Genomic DNA, 17,296 nt, shown 5'->3' with positions numbered 1-17,296 from the left:
CCATTTTTATATTTTCTTCAACATAATCAAACTGATATGAGCGGTAAACGCAGTAAAGTGACATAATTAACGAGGCGACTTCACCCCGCGGCGCCGTTTATGACGTCTGAGACGTCGAGGCTCGTCCGTCGGCGTGCGAGCGGAGCCCCACGCCGACACCTCAACCTGCCCCTCCGCTTCACTCGACGCCCTTCGAGGATGTGCAATCAACATGAGAACGCTTGGTTTCCAGCTCAACCAATATAGACGTAAGCTTATATAATGAGGAAACTGAACAAGTGCGCTCCGCCCGGTCAAAGCCCCCCCCCCACATGTTCAAATAAAAAAAGGCAGTTGAGGGACGAACACAGAAAGAGGCTGTGGTGCCCTGCTTTGTAATAAAATTTTTAAACTGTTCATTTAAAATGACGTGGACGAAAAATTGAGTCTCTGTTGTGGTATTAAAGTGGGTTGTTAAAAAAAAAAAAAAAAAAAAAGAAGAAGAAGAATCTACCACGTGTTCGCCACGTGATCTGGTGAATTGACAACTTGAGTAGAGTTCATTGTGGAGAAGTGACAGAAAAGCCACGAATCCACACAGTGGACTGTACAATCCAACACTATGTACAGTACAAGTGCACCTTTTTTTTTCTTCTTCTTTTTTTTTTTTGTCAACTCCCCTGAGGTTGATTGTCATTTTTTTTATTTTTTTTTTTTATTTTTAAATCAGGCCTTTCACAGGAGTCTTCACTCCACAGCCAATCAGGATCAGGTTAAAAACAGCTAATGCAAATATAACAAACTTAAAAAGGATTTAAAAGTCAACTTTCTTACGCGGCAGAAAATCCACATTACATGTATCATGATCCTCGTCTCTATATGATCTGGCCCAGTCGTTCTGGGAGTGGCTGAAGAACTGCTGCTTTATAAGAAACCCAAATGTCCTGGAGACAACCGGCGGCCTCCGGAGCTGGGCAGCGGCAGGGTTTGTTTTCTTTTAGAAAAATTTGGGATTACATTCAGGGAAAACTGCGAAGCTGTGTGTTTGTGTGTGTGTGTGTGTGGGGGGGGGGGGGGGGGGGGGTGTCCAGTAATTTAATTTGGGTGCTTTTTGGTTGTCTTTTTTTTATTATTTTAAGGGTTTGGAGCCGGGAGGATGGTTGAGAGGGAGAGGAGCATATAGAGGAGAGAAAAGGAAAACTGAAAACATGACGGAGGGATGGATGGATGCTCAGGTGCTGTTGCTGATGGATCCAGGTGCTGAGTTGGGCTGGGCGGTACTGTCTGACACGCTGCCCTCTGCAGGGGGAGAGAGGAAGCACACAGGTTAACCATCACTATATATATATATATATATATATATATATATATATATATATATATATATATATATATATATATATATATATATATATATATATATATATATATATATATATATATATATATATATATATATATATATATATATATATATATATATATATATATATATATATATATATATATATATATATATATATATATATATATATATATATATATATATATATATATATATATATATATATATATATATATATATATATATATATACACACACACACACACACAAGGGTAAAAATTCATTGAGGCAAACATCAAGGAAGGACTGAAATAATGAGATGATGAGTGAAGTGTCACGGTTACATTAGAGCAGGGATCAGGCACCTTTTTTTTTTTTTTAAACCGAGAGCTACTTCAGGGGAACTGAGCAATTTCAAGAGCAACTTGTTACAAATATCCTGAATTGTAAGCTGCGTCAGCTGGAGCCTTGACGGTGATACGTATTCATATACGAGTCACTTAAGTTCTTTTCATTTCAGGTGGTTTCGACTCCTGAAAGTCAGTCAACACGTCGCTGACTCTTTCTGTAAATATATTTAATGCTTTTGAATGAATGCGCACATTCATACACTTTTATTCAAAGATCGCAACATTTACAGGGAGTCAATAACTCACGCTTTCGACTCGATTTCTGCCGACTGCAGCACATTAGCCACGAGCTCCCAGCAGTGTTACAAAGACAAAGAAGAAGAGGGTCATTTCGAGTGCGGTAACGTACCGTGTGAGGCAGGCGATGTCTGTGCACGAGCATGAGGAGGAATGAGCGTGGAGTTCAACTGGGGCTGAATGGACAGCTCTGAGGGCACGGAAGACAAATAGAAAACAAGCTTAATTAATCAGAATACCAGAAGCATGTTTGTACACGTTTAAGTGCTTTTGTGTGGAGGAACTGTTGCTAATTTAAGGTGAATTTCATAGCCGTCGCAGGTTGTCTTGGACAAAAAAAAAAAAGTGTTTGGTTAAACCGAATGACAGCAGAGGAAAAAAAACAAAAACTAACCAACGGGACTGAAATTGAAGAGGAGCGGCAGTTCTCGCCCACTGGGCAGACGGGTGTTGGGCTGGCGAAGCTCATCAAAGAAGGCATGTGCACACGCCTCCAGCGGCGACAGCCGGGTCACGGGGGTGTATTCCAGCAGTCGAGAGCAGAGGGCGATGGCCTCTGGTGGGGTACGAGGCTTAAACACCTGGCCGGAGGAAGGGAGGAATAAAAACACATGAAACGACCTGAATATTCTCGGGGCGGGGGGGGGTAAATTAATCTGTGTTTTATATTTGAACCTGTAAGATGCTGACCAGGAGGAGGCGGAGACATAGTTCCTAGTGATCATAGCTAAATCCTGACACTATGTGGCGTTATTACTGTCCAGTAACAGGAGCGTACCTTTGTCCAAGGGTGTGCTTTGATCTGTGGAAATTTGAACTCTGTATAGTTCGGGTTCATTTCCCGGATCTGCTCCCTCGTTGGCGTCCCCAAAACCTGATGGACGAGAAGACAAGGGTGAAGTTTGTGCCGCGCCGCACGATCCATTCAACGCCACGCCAAAAGGTTTACCGCGGCTTCGCGGCATCGTTCTGTACCTTGATGATCTCTACTAGTTGGTCGACGCCGCTGTCCCCGGGGAAGATGGGCTGGCCCAGCAGCAGCTCGGCCAAAACGCACCCGGCTGACCAGATGTCGATGTTGGACGTGTAGTCGGTGGCGCCAAATATGAGCTCCGGGGCACGGTAGTACCGCGAGCAGATATAGGACACATTGGGCTCTCCCCGAACGAGCTGCTTTGCACTGGAAGATCCCAATTAAAAAAACAAAAAACAAATGGAAAAACCAAGATGTGAAAAACACGCAGAGCGACGTAAACAGTCGTCAAGGTGACAAAAAAAAAAAAAAAGACAGGCGTATCCACGGGCTGCATCCGTTACCGACCTGCCAAAGTCGCAGAGTTTGAGGATGGCCGACTCCGGGTCCACCAGAAGGTTCTGAGGCTTGATGTCTCTGTGACACACGCCCTGGGAATGGATATAAGCCAGACTGCGAAACAGCTGGTACATGTACACCTGGGGGAGGTGGGAGTGGACACAGAGGCAGAGACGTTGGACAGGATCTAACACAGAAATCCCAAGAAGAGCCTTTTAAGGGACGATGCCAGGCCTCTCTGCGCAGCCGCTGAGCTCCGTCAGGGTTTTCTGCAACGCCGGCAAATGTAAATTAAAGAGGTTTCCTTTTAATATCACAATTTCATTCCGTTTTTTTTTTTTTTTTTTTCTTTTTACGACGCGCCAGCTTAATATATAATAGAAATCCAGTTGGGACAATACGGCTGAGATGATCACATTCATTTCCATACGTCACAGCAGGACAATTCAATAAATTAAATGGCAGCCGGGGCACGTAAAGGGACAGAAAATGGGTGGATGGATTAATCAATAAAAAAAAAAGATTAATTCTCTTGACTTTATTAAGCTGAGACACTGTTTGCTGCAGCTCAGACGGTGCTGACAAGCTGGAAAAGATTAGTGGTCTCCAGGGCGGGAAATAAATTCTCCCTACGAGTCCGCTCTAATCTACAGATATGGAATATCGTCCTGGACGAGGACGGGCAACGTGAAATGTGCAGTGGGAAGAAGATCTGAGCTGGAGGAAACCAAATTCAGCACTTCAGGATATTTTTTTTTTTTTTTTTTACAACCTGACAAACTGCCCAGGGTCAATTTCAACACAAACACACACTTCGCCCGTAGCTACACCACGGAGGAAAATCAAGAGCTTTTGCATGAAAAATGAAAATATTGCTCAAGTAAAAAGCTTCACTTTTGATTGCTCCACTGACATGCAACAGTGCTGCTGCATTTTAATGAGTCACAAGCGAGGAGAAAAAACAAACAACAAAACAACGTCAAAGCAAATGTTAAAGGATTTCATCGGCTTGATTATATGACGATGTATTGTCATGAAGGGGAGTACGTGTGCGTCTGGGTGTCTGTATAGATTTGCATCATGTGGCAGTCGCAGCGCCGTGCGCCCTATTTCTGCTTTTGAGCGCGGTATATAGGTGTGTGTTGAAAGAAGCAGCTGCACGGTGTCTGACGCAGCCTGCAGTGGCGTGCTTCCACACCAAAATAACACAAGGGTGAAAAATTCTCCCCCGGAGACGTGTTGCCATCCTCATCCAAACTCATATTTGACATTTGTCTACACGTCCGAGGTCAATGATTGTTGGCGTGACATTAAAAAAAAAAAAAATAAGAAAAAAATAAGAATGATCCAAACAGTTAAGTGTGCACTTATTTAATGTGCCTGTGGAACTGGAAGTGTCTTAATATGACAAATGAGCGCCGCCGTCGCCGCCATTATCATCATTATTACCCACATGATGCAGCGACAGCAGGCCGGCCAGATTACAAAATGATTACAGACAAGATGACAAGAGGGATGAGAGATGGCGGTTAAAAAGAGGGCAACGAAAGAAAGAGAGAGGGGTGGGGTTATAAGAGAGGAGAGGTTTGAGGTAGACAGCAGGGAGACATGGTAAAAACATGAGACCCAGGGGACGCGGGAGCGATGAGACCCCGGGCACACTGTGATGGAAGTGTGTCGCTGGAGGAAGGCGGGATGTCAGCGGGGAGAGAAAGAAAGAGCGAGCGAGCGAGGGGAGAGAGAGAGAGAGATCAGCATGCATCTCCGAGCCACAGGGGAGCAGCAGGCTGAGGTAGGGAAATGGGCCATGAGACAGCTATAATGTCCTCTCCACCGCTTCACACACAGTAAACACACAAACACACTCCAAAATGACAACCCTTTTAGACGGGGAAGCAAGGGTATTGCAAACAGATTAATATCCCCCTGGGATCATCTTTCCTTTTTCTGCTTTCATAATCCTGAAACAGTGAGCCGTCTGTGGGAAAAACAAACAGGAAAACACTCGGGCAGTTTGTTACATCCAAAGGCAATTACTGGGCGGAAAAAAAAAAAATTGGCTTCCGCTAACTTTGTTGCAGAATTTGCACGACTGATGAAACTCAATTCAAAAGCCCGGGATGAAATATTAACACCCACCTCCTGTTATTACTGTACCGAAGGAGGTCAGGACAGAGTTATAACGGGCGCGAATAAAAAAAAACCCCAAAACTGTTTAAAAGCATCAAGTACAAATCGGATAAGTGCAACTACGACACCGCCTGTGTCAGTGCTGCAGGCCGACTGCTAATGCTGGAGAATTCTAAGTATTACCGCAAGTATCCTTGAAACTCAAAAGCACAGATTTCTGAACAACCTGCTCCTTGACATGTAGAGCAGGATCCTTCAGAGGCGTTCAACGGTATTCGTCTTTTGTGCATTTCTTTCCAAAATAATACCAGACCGTGGTGCAGTTGTGACGTCAAGACTCGTCAAAGACCAGCGTGGATAGTCATGACGATGCATTTCTCTCCACGCAAGCTACCACAATTCTAACGATCTTGTCTTTTTTTGAGAAATATACAGAGACAAAAAACCTTGCACGTAGAGATTAACAATCTCTTTTACAAGCGTGTCCTGGAACGCGGCTGGAAGACGACTAGTTTGCGAGTCTCATTGGGAGATTCCCCGTCAGACTTATTGGGTCTCTAAACTGGTATAAAAAAAAAACCAATGTATGGATAGGTTGTCTGCAGATTGACAGGCGAGGCGGCGGCGTCTCAGGACATCCACTGTCCCAAGTTAACGATGAAAGTGTGAATCGGCCTTTCGATAATGCCCGCAAACAACCGCCTGTCATCGTTACCCACCTTAACGTAGATGATGGGGATGGTGGTCTTGGCCTTGTTGAAGTGCCGAGCCACCCTGTACACGGTCTCCGGGACAAAATCCAGCACCAGATTCAAATAGACTTCATCTTTCTGGAGGAGAGAGGAAGCATGGCGGCAGAGCAGTGAGCAGTGGCGGGTTCAAATGTGGGATTCACACCCCGACACATGCAGCTTGTAATCTCACAAAAACTATAGTGATTGAACGAAGAAGTGAAAAAAGGAACAATTTGACTTTAACTTTCAATACCCGGCAGTTATTTGACATTATTATGTGTTTTAAACTGTGCTGAGAAGCCCACGGTGACTAGTATTTGGGCACGAACCCGAATGTCTCATTGTTTTGTCTGAGAGTTATGGCTACTTGGGGAATGCAAGCCAGATTATGTCAGCAGAAAGAGAAAAGTAATAGGAGGTTTAGGAGCATAACCGCCGTCTGAGTAGAAGAGGTAAATTGAGACTTACTGTTGCCAAACGTAATATCCAAGTAAGGAGCTGCTGCGTCTCGTGCTTTGAAATAGGATCCTATTTTTCTTTACTTTGAAGGAAAGTTGAAAACCATTCATCACACAGCGAGTGTGTTCCTGGGAGCTTAGTGCAGATTTGGGTCAGCAATCAGGTGACTTGATCCTAACTTGGATATGAAGGATGTTTTCTTGGAGCTCAGGAATTTGGGGACAAATAAATCTTATTCGTTGTTGAAAACTATTTTCACGCTGACCAGCAAACCCAAGTAATTTTAGTCCCTCTTGGTCAGTCAAATACGTTAGTGACGGAGGTTTTTCTGTTGTCATTCAGTGACATCTTGAGGTCCTATTGGATACGAATGGGTATATTTTGATGTACAAATCGCGAAGCTGTGTGACAAACAAGTCAAAAAAGTGCAACTTATAGTGCGGGAAACTATGGCGAGCATCTGGTCGTTGGCTGCGTGAACCGCAGACACGCTAAACGTTGTCACAACATAAGCAAATAAATACTTACCGGCGAGTTATTGGCCTGAGACTAAATATTAAACGGGACCTAGACTCGCCCTACTAAACTGACCCTCATGACATAAAACTCGAGTTAATTTTGTGTGAATGTATATTGCAATATTTGGTAAACACGTTTGATCATTTTGGAGCAACGTCTCAATTTTATGGGAAACTTAAGCTCCGGAGCATAAATGCAGCACTGCAGGATTTTGCCATGCTTTATTTTTTTTTGCATTTTGTTAAACGCTATGTACTTTGTAATAGCTCAGTGAAAGAAAAGAAACATGGCGAGGCCTGACTGATTAGCAGATTTTATAAACTTTTTTTTTAATCCCAATATTTGAAATTACGTATTTATTGTACAGAACAAGAATCTCCACTGATGTACCAAATACATAGGCAACAAAACATCAAACAAAGACCCCCAAATCATTGTACAGAGTGTGTAACGCACCTTCTCCCCACTGGAGTAGAAGAAATAACGTAGCCTCACAATGTTGCAGTGGTCCAATTTCCTCATAATTTGCAGCTCCCTATTCTGTAACGACGAAGGGGGGGGGGAAAAAACGAAAAGTGAGATAAACGCAGACGGGGTAAAAGAGGCGGACGAGCGACGCGCGTTTACCTTAAACCTCTTGTCTTGGAGGACTTTCTTAATTGCCACCATCTCCTGGCTGTCGATGAGGCGAGCCTGGTAGACCACGCCGAAGGAGCCATTTCCTATAACCTTTATGTCTGTGTAGGACACTTCCTGAGGGCGATCGGGACCCTGGCCGGGCGTGGCGACCACCGTCGTCACTTTACCACTGTCTCCTGTGGAACCAAAAACTCACTTATTATCCCGAATGTACACGCGTGCAAATGCACGGAACATGGGGGAAAACACAAGCATGCTGGAGGTCGATTGTATAAATGGCGTCATTTCAGTGACGCGATTCTCTTTGGTGCAGCCGTAAACCAGCAGCCCTGAGAGAGAGGGAGAGGGAGAGGGAGAGAGAGAGAGAGAGAGAGAGAGGGAGAGAAGCTGAACATTAACAAACACGGTGCTCCCGGTGTAAACGACTGTGACCTATGTGCAGGCTCCCTAGACACACTCCCCAAGACGATAATGAGCTTGCTGATAATTCGGGCGACACTTTTGGTCCCGCCCACCCCAAACCGGAGGAGACGAGCCCGAACCCCTCCGATACGGGCGACATGCATTATACAACACGTGTCCATTCATCGGAGATAAAAGGTCACCGTTACCACAAACCAAGAAACACTGGGATTCAGAAGGGCTGGCCAGCCAATACATTAGTAAAGTCAGTTTAGGCACTGCTTCATGTCTTAAACGAGGCGCTGCAGCGCGGAGGGGGGGGATTATGTGTGAATGCCAGATTGCAAGAGGTGTGCCGATTCATGCGGACTGTAAAAAAGAACACAACCTCAATGTGACACTACAATCTCAATTTCCAGTGTCTTTGCGGGCGTCGTTACTGCAAGGTCGCCACCGAAAAGAACCACACAAACCCATTAAATCTGAAGCGAGGCAAAACATTTTGACAACTTCTGCTCTCAACAAGGTGTTTTCTCTTCACGGTGGGGACAAATGAGCAGTTTTGTGAGTGTAAACAGTCGAGTCAGTTCAAAGAATGGTTTAAAAAAAAACAAAAAAACGGTGAAACGAAACTTGTCAGCGAGAAACGTGCAGTAAAACAAAACGTATAATAGAGCTTTTCTGTTTATATTTGCAAAGTGGCTGCTTTATTCGAATCGTTGTATGGAGTTTGTAATGGCGGGACAAAGTCGCCAGTCCTCGCGATAAAACATTACCATGCTGAAGTGTTGAAAAATGGCTGCTAGAAGAAGAAAATGTGAACATCCAAGTACTTTTATCCAACCATCCATCCATGAGGCTCAGCGAAGTAAAATTTCCAAGTACATGTGTGTTGATTTCCCAATAATGTCATTTAAAAATATTCCCATGGGTTTTTAATGTTGTTGCCTGAGAGAATAAAATTCACATCTTACTGAAAACAAGATACGGCCAGAAAAACAAGCGTTGGGGCCGTCTTATAATCAGGGTTGTCCCTCATTCAGAGCAATAGGGTCATTTGAATCAGCTTTACCAGATAAAACAAGGAGGGAGAGAGAAAAAAAAAGAAGAAGAATCTGTGATGCAGAGTGGAAATATTGGCTTATTAGAGCCATGAAACATGCCGCTTGTTGTTTGGATTTAAAAATAATATTCAGCAGAATCGAGTTGAACTTGTGACTTGACCCTCCAACAATAGCCTTGGTTTTTTTTATTTGGCGCCTCAGCAAAATTAATTACCCACTCCTGCTCCGAACAAAGGCAAATAAACCCAGAAAATATTCACATTTTTACCATTTTGAAGGCAGGCTACATTATTATCATACCGGGTACTCTCTCTCTCCCGCAGAATCTGCCTCATAGCAATCGATCAAACAAACGATTTGTAACTTTACACTCTTCACGCTGGTTCACATTTCTGCTGCATATTTCATAATTTACTTCAATTTTTTTGCTTTGGAGTCTTTTCTTCTTCTTCCTTCAGCGACATTGTACTTGCATCAGTCAATTTACATAAGTAATGGCAGTTCTTTGGTGGTGCTGTTTGCTGGATTCTGGTGTCATCCTGTGCCATCTCGTGGACACAAATGGTATGTGCTATATATAGAGATAGAGAGAGATAGAGAGAGCGACAGATTCAGCTCTTTTTTAGGGTTTAATGATATTATGTTTGGTGTAATTTTGAGAGGAACCTCATTGCCGTTCATTCAAACCTACGTGTGAATCTGCCTGACAAATACTGGCCTGACTTTTGATATTATTTTTCGCAGATCACCTAAAAGGTTTTTTTCTTCTTTCTTTCAGGCCTGTGACATGCGAGTACACCAAGGACCCATTACCACCACAGCTGAGCTCCATTTGTTGGTCTCAATTTGCATAAAGGTGCGAATATGAGCATTTGTGGTCGTCCGTCTCTCCGTTTTTCTCCGTAATAGACCAGTAACCTGCCCAGAGTCCATCCTGCATCAGACCAAATACAGCTGTAATCCCCTCCAGTGCACTGAGACCCAAAGCATATATATATATATATATATATATATAAACTATAATTAGTTTGGAGAAGTTGAAGTATATAGACAACTTGAATCCTATTTAAAAGCCACAGACACATAGTTGCACATAATTTAACCAAACACTTTCCATCCATCCATCTTCTATAAAGTTTAGATTCAGTTCAGGGTCTCGGGAAACCAAACATTTTTCAAACGATGGGAAGGCTGAAAGTCAATACGGCAGATTAGAACCTACCGTGTTGTACTCTGTACTACAACAAATACAGCAGAAGAGTGTGAACAGGTATGGAAATGTATTTAAATTAAATGAAGGTGATAAAATGAGGAATTTCCTGCAAAACTTCAGATTCAAAACAGGGTTTTTTGTACAGTAAGCTGTCTGACTCAGAACACAGCTAAAGAGCTTGTAGCTGTGCCAAGCGGCCACATTTAAGGGTGCAGTAAAAGGAGAAGCAAAGCAATTAAAAGAAAAAAGGGTGGGGGGGGGGGGCATTGTACAGGACAGATCTTCACAAAGAGAGCTGCAGAATCGGCGGAAAATCTGTCCACTCACAGCTTCAGGTTGGTGTGAACACCGGCTTGGCCGCTTCACAAAGACGCAGAAATGATTGGCATCCAACACGAGGAGAGGCGAAAAGGGACGAGGGTCTGTGATGCTATCCAACCACCTGACGAGCGCTGCTGCACGTTGGCCTCTTGAAAGAAGATCACCTGTGTTTATTCTGTGATCCCAAACTTCAAACACGCCTTTCATTCAGTGTTTTCTGAGCGCCACTTCTGAGCCCAGTGAAAATATTCTATTTGGCTTCACTTAAATGCAACACGAGTTTAAAACAAAAAAAAAACCAAAACATTCATTTTGGAGAACTGGAATTGAGTAAAGTGACTCCAGCATTTGTGATCACGTTGCATAAAAGAGGACGAGGACTTCAGAGAGGATTCCGCGGCGAGGAATAAAAAAAAAAAAAAAAAAAAGGTATGCGTTTTTCGACGAGTTGAACAGTGTCACTGTCACGCGCATGTTCAACCTTGAGGAGATCAGAAAGGGAAAAAGTGAGACGGACGAGCCCTAACAGTCGGTGACAGCTCTAGTTTGGGTCAAGTAGCTGCGCAGTGTTTTCTGCCCCTGACAGTGTCGGGTCAAGAATGATTTGACAAATGGGCACCAGGAGCACCGGCACTGGAAGAGGAAGAGGAGCGGGGGGGGGGGGGGGGGGGGAGGAGAAGAGGCCCAGTGCCAAAAGGCTTGTCGGAGCCTGTGATGAAATTGTGTGGACAGTAGCACACCCAGAGGTGCTACCATTTCCACGGCTTGCTCACTTTGCCTGTCTCAACAGGGCCCCTCCAGAGCGCCGGCACGTCTCCGAATTTCAAAATGGAGTCAGACGTTTACATTTCCTCCAAAAATCACTATTTCAATTGCTCCTGCTGCCTATGTGACGAGATGCGCTTCCAGTGAACTTGACCGTTTCTTGCGTGACAAAATGTCCAGACAAAACTTTCTCAAGGTTAGCAGCAGCCGCGTGATTGGCCCAGATCTGATCTCTCTCCCCTCAGGTCAGGCAGGAAATATTAAGCTTTTTTTTGGGGGGGGAGGGATCAGACGCCGGGTGGCTCCTGCTCCCGCCACAATACACGGTGCCTTTTGTGTGCTTTATTTTAGAATCACTTTCACACTCCTTTTTTTTTTTTTTTAAACAAGTTAAAATCACAGAGGACCACATTAAATATGGAGCAGCTGTGGCATGATCGCGTCTTGAATAATGAATGCGAAGATGAGCGCTCTGCCCAGCTGTCGGCTGAACGGCTCTGCTTTCTGATACGTCAACGCAAGCCCGATGAGTAAGACAAAAAGGATGAGCGCAGTGACTTTGATCACGCCCACACTTAATAAGCAATCACCTTGGAGCTTGTTTACGCGCGGCAAACAAAAGCGCATTCTATCTGATCAAAATCATTGGAGGGGGTGCAATAAATTAAGCCTGATATTCCATCATTAATGGCCTGTTAGCGTCTTTCCTCATTGGGAGTGATGAGGAGTTACACTGTCAGCTAAAATCCCTCTGAAGCTACTGGGGCCTTTCAGTTTCTCCCCGAGCACAACAGAAGCTGCATTAAGTGACCAGACTGTCAATAAGACTACATTGAAAAAGAAAAAGAAACATTACAAAATCATCCAGAAGTTAGTTGCCCCCCCCCCCCCCCCCCCCCCCACACACACACACACACACACAATATATAAACTGAACAGTTTCAGGTATTTTCTTTACATTTATTTCTATTGCTATATATTTGATTGCACTCAGTTTATGCGTAATATCCAATCCAATCCAACTTTACTTATATAGCGCATTTAACTCAACAGCCAAGATTGACCAAAGTGCTTCAAAATTAAAAACAATAACAAAACAATCAGTGGTTAAAAACAATACTAAATCATTACAATGCTCAATTAGAGTTAAAAGCTACGCGTCTTGCAATAAATCAAAAAAAAAAAAAAGGAAGTTGTTCCTTGTGAATTAATGGAAAACTCCCACCTCTTAATTTAGAGATCAGAACATTAACCGTCACACATATTGTCATTTACCTTCTCATTTATGCCACACAGACTCAAGATGGCCCTCTTGTGAAGCAATAATGTCGCCTCTTCTCTCCCATCACCAATTGTGACATGTTGACACAGAGATTCTGCTTCTGCCGAGGCCTGACCCTCTCTGACCGCTCTGTCACACTGAAATTTGTAATCAATAAACCACACTGGGTGGAACAAACTGGAATCGGTTTTAATGTAAGGTAATACGAGGACGGGACAAGCCGGGTCAGAGCAGCCGAAGCATTGAACTTCATCCCATCGCCGATGTTTGTTGCATTTTCTGATGATACCGATACGCAGATATTAAGCTGTGTCATTTCATCGGTGTTGGAGCATCAACTCTCCTGAACTCTAATTACTCTGCTAATGATTCAAAAGGGGGAAAAAAAAGGTTAAATGATGGCAGTTACAAACTGAAACTGATGGGAGCAAGTGACATGGGGGCAGGAAAACCTCATTATACTTCAAAAATAACTACTTATTAATAGACAGGCATGACTTTATATTTTGGGATAAGTATGACGACTATAAACTTTAATGTAAGCAACAGATACAAGGGACATAACTGTGACTTTATGATGACCCCCCAGATAAAAATTAATTAAAAAAATCGATCAAATCGAAATATTTGATGAAATAAAACAGGAGTTATTTGTGATTTGCATAGCTCTTTGTCAGTTTACTTAAGAAAACTGTGTTCAGGCTCCCATTTAACTTTTTGTGAGACATTACTTGAAGGAATTGCATGGGATAAAATAAAGCAAGGGTGAGTTTGGAAAATCTACACGGTGCTTTATGTTTGTTTTGTCATCTCTGATGACGACATCGGTGGCCAACGCCAATCCCAAAGTCTACGATCAGTCACAAGAACGACACATTCATACATGCAGCCCTGCCTTTCTCACAGCTAAGCTCCTTTTCGTCTCGACTCATTTTCTCCATTGACAAAGACACCAATTAGTCACTCTCATTGACATATTTCTTTGTTTCTACGAGACAGTTAAAAAACCTGTACTCATCAGTGATGCCATTGTGGCAGGGCGTCTAAATTACTAGGTCTTTTTGAACAACATTTTGCATTGTTGAACTGTATCCGAAAACCCTTTCCTCCTACACCTCTCCGAGGAAAGACGACGGATTATTCGCGTCATCCAACTTTGTGGAACAGCTTAAGTGACATTGACTCCCACTTCACACCAGAACTGGCCAGCTGTGTGGACGTGAAGAAAGCCAAGTGAGGAAGAGCGCCTTTATCACAATATCAGCATCTCCCATTTGACACTGTCTGATAATGTCTGTAGTTGAACCTATTTAAAAAAAAAATAATACAGATCTCTCAGTGACAATAACAAAGTGGTGATGTGCTCAAATGGCCTGTTAATAGACCGAAGGAAGTCACATTCATAACGGCGACGACTCCATCATGGGGATCGAACCAGCGAACGTCCGATGTCAAGTCCACCTCGTCAGATAGCAGGCAGGGGTAACAGAAAGCAGGCCTATATGCAGTGAATTAAATGGTTGTTATCTTTAAAAAACAAAACAAAAAAACAAACGCATTAAAACATGGACCTCCAGGTTCCAGATTAAAAGAGTCTACTGTGTCTCTCCAGGAACACAGTTGCACTGTTTATTCTTCTGAATAAAAACTTTTGTGGTGACTTTTATTCAGGCTATCAGTAATATTAAGTTTAGAGTCACATGACAAACAAAGGTAAAGTCACAAGATGAGATTGTTTTGCCAGTTAAATAAAAAAAAAAAACTGCTCCGGTTTAGACTCATCCACTCACTTTGTGAGAAACGAGTCAGGCAAAAGTTTGTTGAAGGGCAAATCACGGGGTGTTAAACCAGTCTTTACAGTGCAGGGAAGGTGTTCTGCAGGTACAGCCTAAAGCCTGGCAGAAGAACAATGCCTTCACAGTGTGCACATCCTGACAAAGTCATGCAGTGTTGTAAAGTCAACGGATGCAAATTAACCTGGAGATCTGTTGATAAGTCGCATCTACACAATCACTTCAGTGCCAATTTTCTTTAATAGCCACTTTGTCACGCGTGACAATCAGGTTTCAAGTTGAAAATTACCAAATAAGTCACCGATGCTTTAATCCTCCATCTTTTCCGATTTCTTTAAACCTGTACATCTTCAGCCAACTGTTAGCACCGTGCAGCCACATGACCCCCTCCAATCACACTACAAGTTCTTGTCCTCGCACCAGCAGAACTCACTGGAAGGGCTGTTGCTGGCAAGCCAGGGTGTCGAGCACAGGCGTCAAAATGATGGAGAGTGACTGTATCCTAACTATCCACACACACGAAAAAAAAAAGTACACAGCCTCCTTGAGGCCTTCTCTAAGGTTAATCAACAAGCGGTCATAATTTAGAACACATTGCCCCCTGAAGGTAGTGAGGCTGCTACTCGTGGAATAGATCAGAAATTGATTGCAGCATCCAAAGGTGATTTTCCTCTTTTCTGGTTTTAAATGCGACCTCAGGAGGATTAAAGAGAAGTCTATTTAATTGTAAGTACGGGCATCATGAGCCCATAGAGCATACGTTGGGAGAAGAACACTATCAATATACTGATTTAAAACCAAAAATTAAAATTATCAGGTCACAGAACACCTAATTTCCCTCATTTGCTAAATGGAACTTAATTATGGGGAGAGGAGGACGGTACGCTTAGATCAGGTTCTTAACAATCCAGTCTGTGAAAATGTTGACAATCTAAAGAGCTCCAATCAATGTCTCACATTAATTAGGGAAATTATAGACCCGGATAAACCCAAACTATCCTCACGGTAGCGAGCTGAATAATAGGTTAACTAAAAACGTTAGCGCCACTGTTAATGTAGTAATATCCGTGGCTTATATCTGACTTTTTTTTATTTTAACAACAGGATAACAGCTCCTGATCGCGAAGCTACTTTAATAAAAAAAAAAATAAAAAAAACACACAGCTCCCATTAGCGGGACAGCTAACAGCAGCGAGCTAACGGCAGGCTAACAGCGGTTAGCTCCCCTAAAATGTTCGGCATCAAACACGCTTTACGCATATATTCTGCAGAAAAGGGGCTCGATCCAATCCCGTGTGATCGCCTGTACATCGAGCCGATTTCAGAAGCACGGGGCGATACTCACTTGGCAGTTTGAGATTCCCAAAGCTCGTCGAGCTGCTTCCACTGGCTTGCGAAGCCCCAGTTTTTCCTGTCGAGCTTCCGCCGGCTACCGCAGATCCGGCACCGGCCGCGGCGGATCCGGGAGCTCCGGGAGGCTCGGCGAATGAGCTGGTCCTGGCCCGCCCGCTGCCGCTCATATTTGTGTGAACTGAAGCCGGGGCAAGGTTGAGCGTTGTCACCAGCCACGCCGGCAGACACTGAAGCTTTATGTGTGTATTTAAATATTCTATATAAATAAAGACTACACTCACGGCGCTCAGTGTGCAGCCAGTCTCCCCCTTTCTTCCTCTGTACAGCGACGACGGTGGGGGGACTGGGAGGTGACGCACGACGACGTAACGCTCGCAAAGGACGATGGGAAACCGAGTTCTTAGCGGCTTACCGGCGACACAGCGATGCTTCCGGAAATATGTAAAATAGATATTTGAAAACGTTGCAAAAATAACACAAAATAAAAAAAAAAAAAAAAAAAATGCTTATTGGTGATCCAACTATACACTGTCACAACAAGAGACTACAATAGAAGACAGCCTAGACACAAAACATTTTTTTTGTATGCTTTTAAAGGTTTTCGAGTTGTTTCAGTAGCAATAGAAATGTATTCTGCCAGTCCATGTTAATTAGGTATCAAATGTTATATGCATGCATGTTGTGTTTAATGAGCAGAAGATACATTTTTATTCTGGTGGGCAAATTAGATTTATTTCATTCTTGTGTCTGGCTGAGTGGCGAAAAGGTGTTTTTCTGTAACTAGTGACTAGTCCCACACTGTTGGGAGTACGGACACAAAAAATACATGAAAATGTGCGGAACGTTCCGGAATAGGTTGCTACAACTTTTATTCACAATTTGGCTCACCAGTTCTGAAAAATCACAAAGAAATGTCCCATACAAAGTGGATGGGAGAGGCACCTCATGGAGGTGATCAAAGATCAGAGGAGAGGCAGGCACACAAAATCTTTTTGCAATTATCAAGTACTATACGATACTGTACTATACTATGCTATACTAATCCCAAAGGGAAATTCTTTACAGTTTTGTTCCAAACAGATTATAATAAATATAATACCAAAGAGAATGGCAATTAATAAAGGGGATATTAAATATTAATAAGTACAATGATTAACAGTGACTATACTACAGTAAAACACTCACTAGTATAGTATAGTATAGTATAGTATAGTGTTTGCTTTTACACCTAATACGTTTTGGTGTTGTTAATGTAAATACTTGGGAGGAACGAGAATACATTTACATTATATTACAACGGAAATAACACTAACCAAAATTGTTATACTTTACAAGGCAA

General features: G+C 43.1%; 1 protein-coding gene across 1 annotated transcript; it reads right to left on the bottom strand.

Moving 5' to 3' along the window:
- Positions 1 to 675: 675 nt before the first annotated feature.
- On the bottom strand, positions 676 to 16,268 carry gsk3ab (glycogen synthase kinase 3 alpha b). Its single transcript, XM_080501369.1, has 10 exons — positions 15,950 to 16,268; positions 7,753 to 7,940; positions 7,582 to 7,665; positions 6,133 to 6,243; positions 3,293 to 3,423; positions 2,947 to 3,151; positions 2,750 to 2,845; positions 2,366 to 2,552; positions 2,084 to 2,161; positions 676 to 1,278 (listed from the first exon to the last, which is right to left on the bottom strand). Exons 1-10 carry the CDS (start codon positions 16,122 to 16,124, stop codon positions 1,211 to 1,213), a joined length of 1,323 nt encoding a protein of 440 aa, XP_080357495.1. The 5' UTR covers positions 16,125 to 16,268; the 3' UTR covers positions 676 to 1,210.
- Between the last annotated feature and the right edge of the window lie 1,028 nt (positions 16,269 to 17,296).

Source organism: Blennius ocellaris (genome assembly GCF_963422515.1).
Source record: "Blennius ocellaris genome assembly, chromosome: 8".
In the NCBI taxonomy this organism is placed as follows: Eukaryota; Metazoa; Chordata; class Actinopteri; order Blenniiformes; family Blenniidae; genus Blennius; species Blennius ocellaris.
This window is presented reverse-complemented; position numbering and strand designations above follow the sequence as displayed.

Excerpts from the sequence above, each read along its gene's own strand:
- gsk3ab (XM_080501369.1), bottom strand. The coding sequence starts at position 16,124 with ATGAGCGGCAGCGGGCGGGCCAGGACCAGCTCATTCGCCGAGCCTCCC. Across the intron at positions 2,553-2,749 it reads AAGCACACCCTTGGACAAAG|GTGTTTAAGCCTCGTACCCC; the intron begins GTACGCTCCTGT and ends TCCTCCGGCCAG. Across the intron at positions 1,279-2,083 it reads GACATCGCCTGCCTCACACG|AGGGCAGCGTGTCAGACAGT; the intron begins GTACGTTACCGC and ends CTCCCCCTGCAG.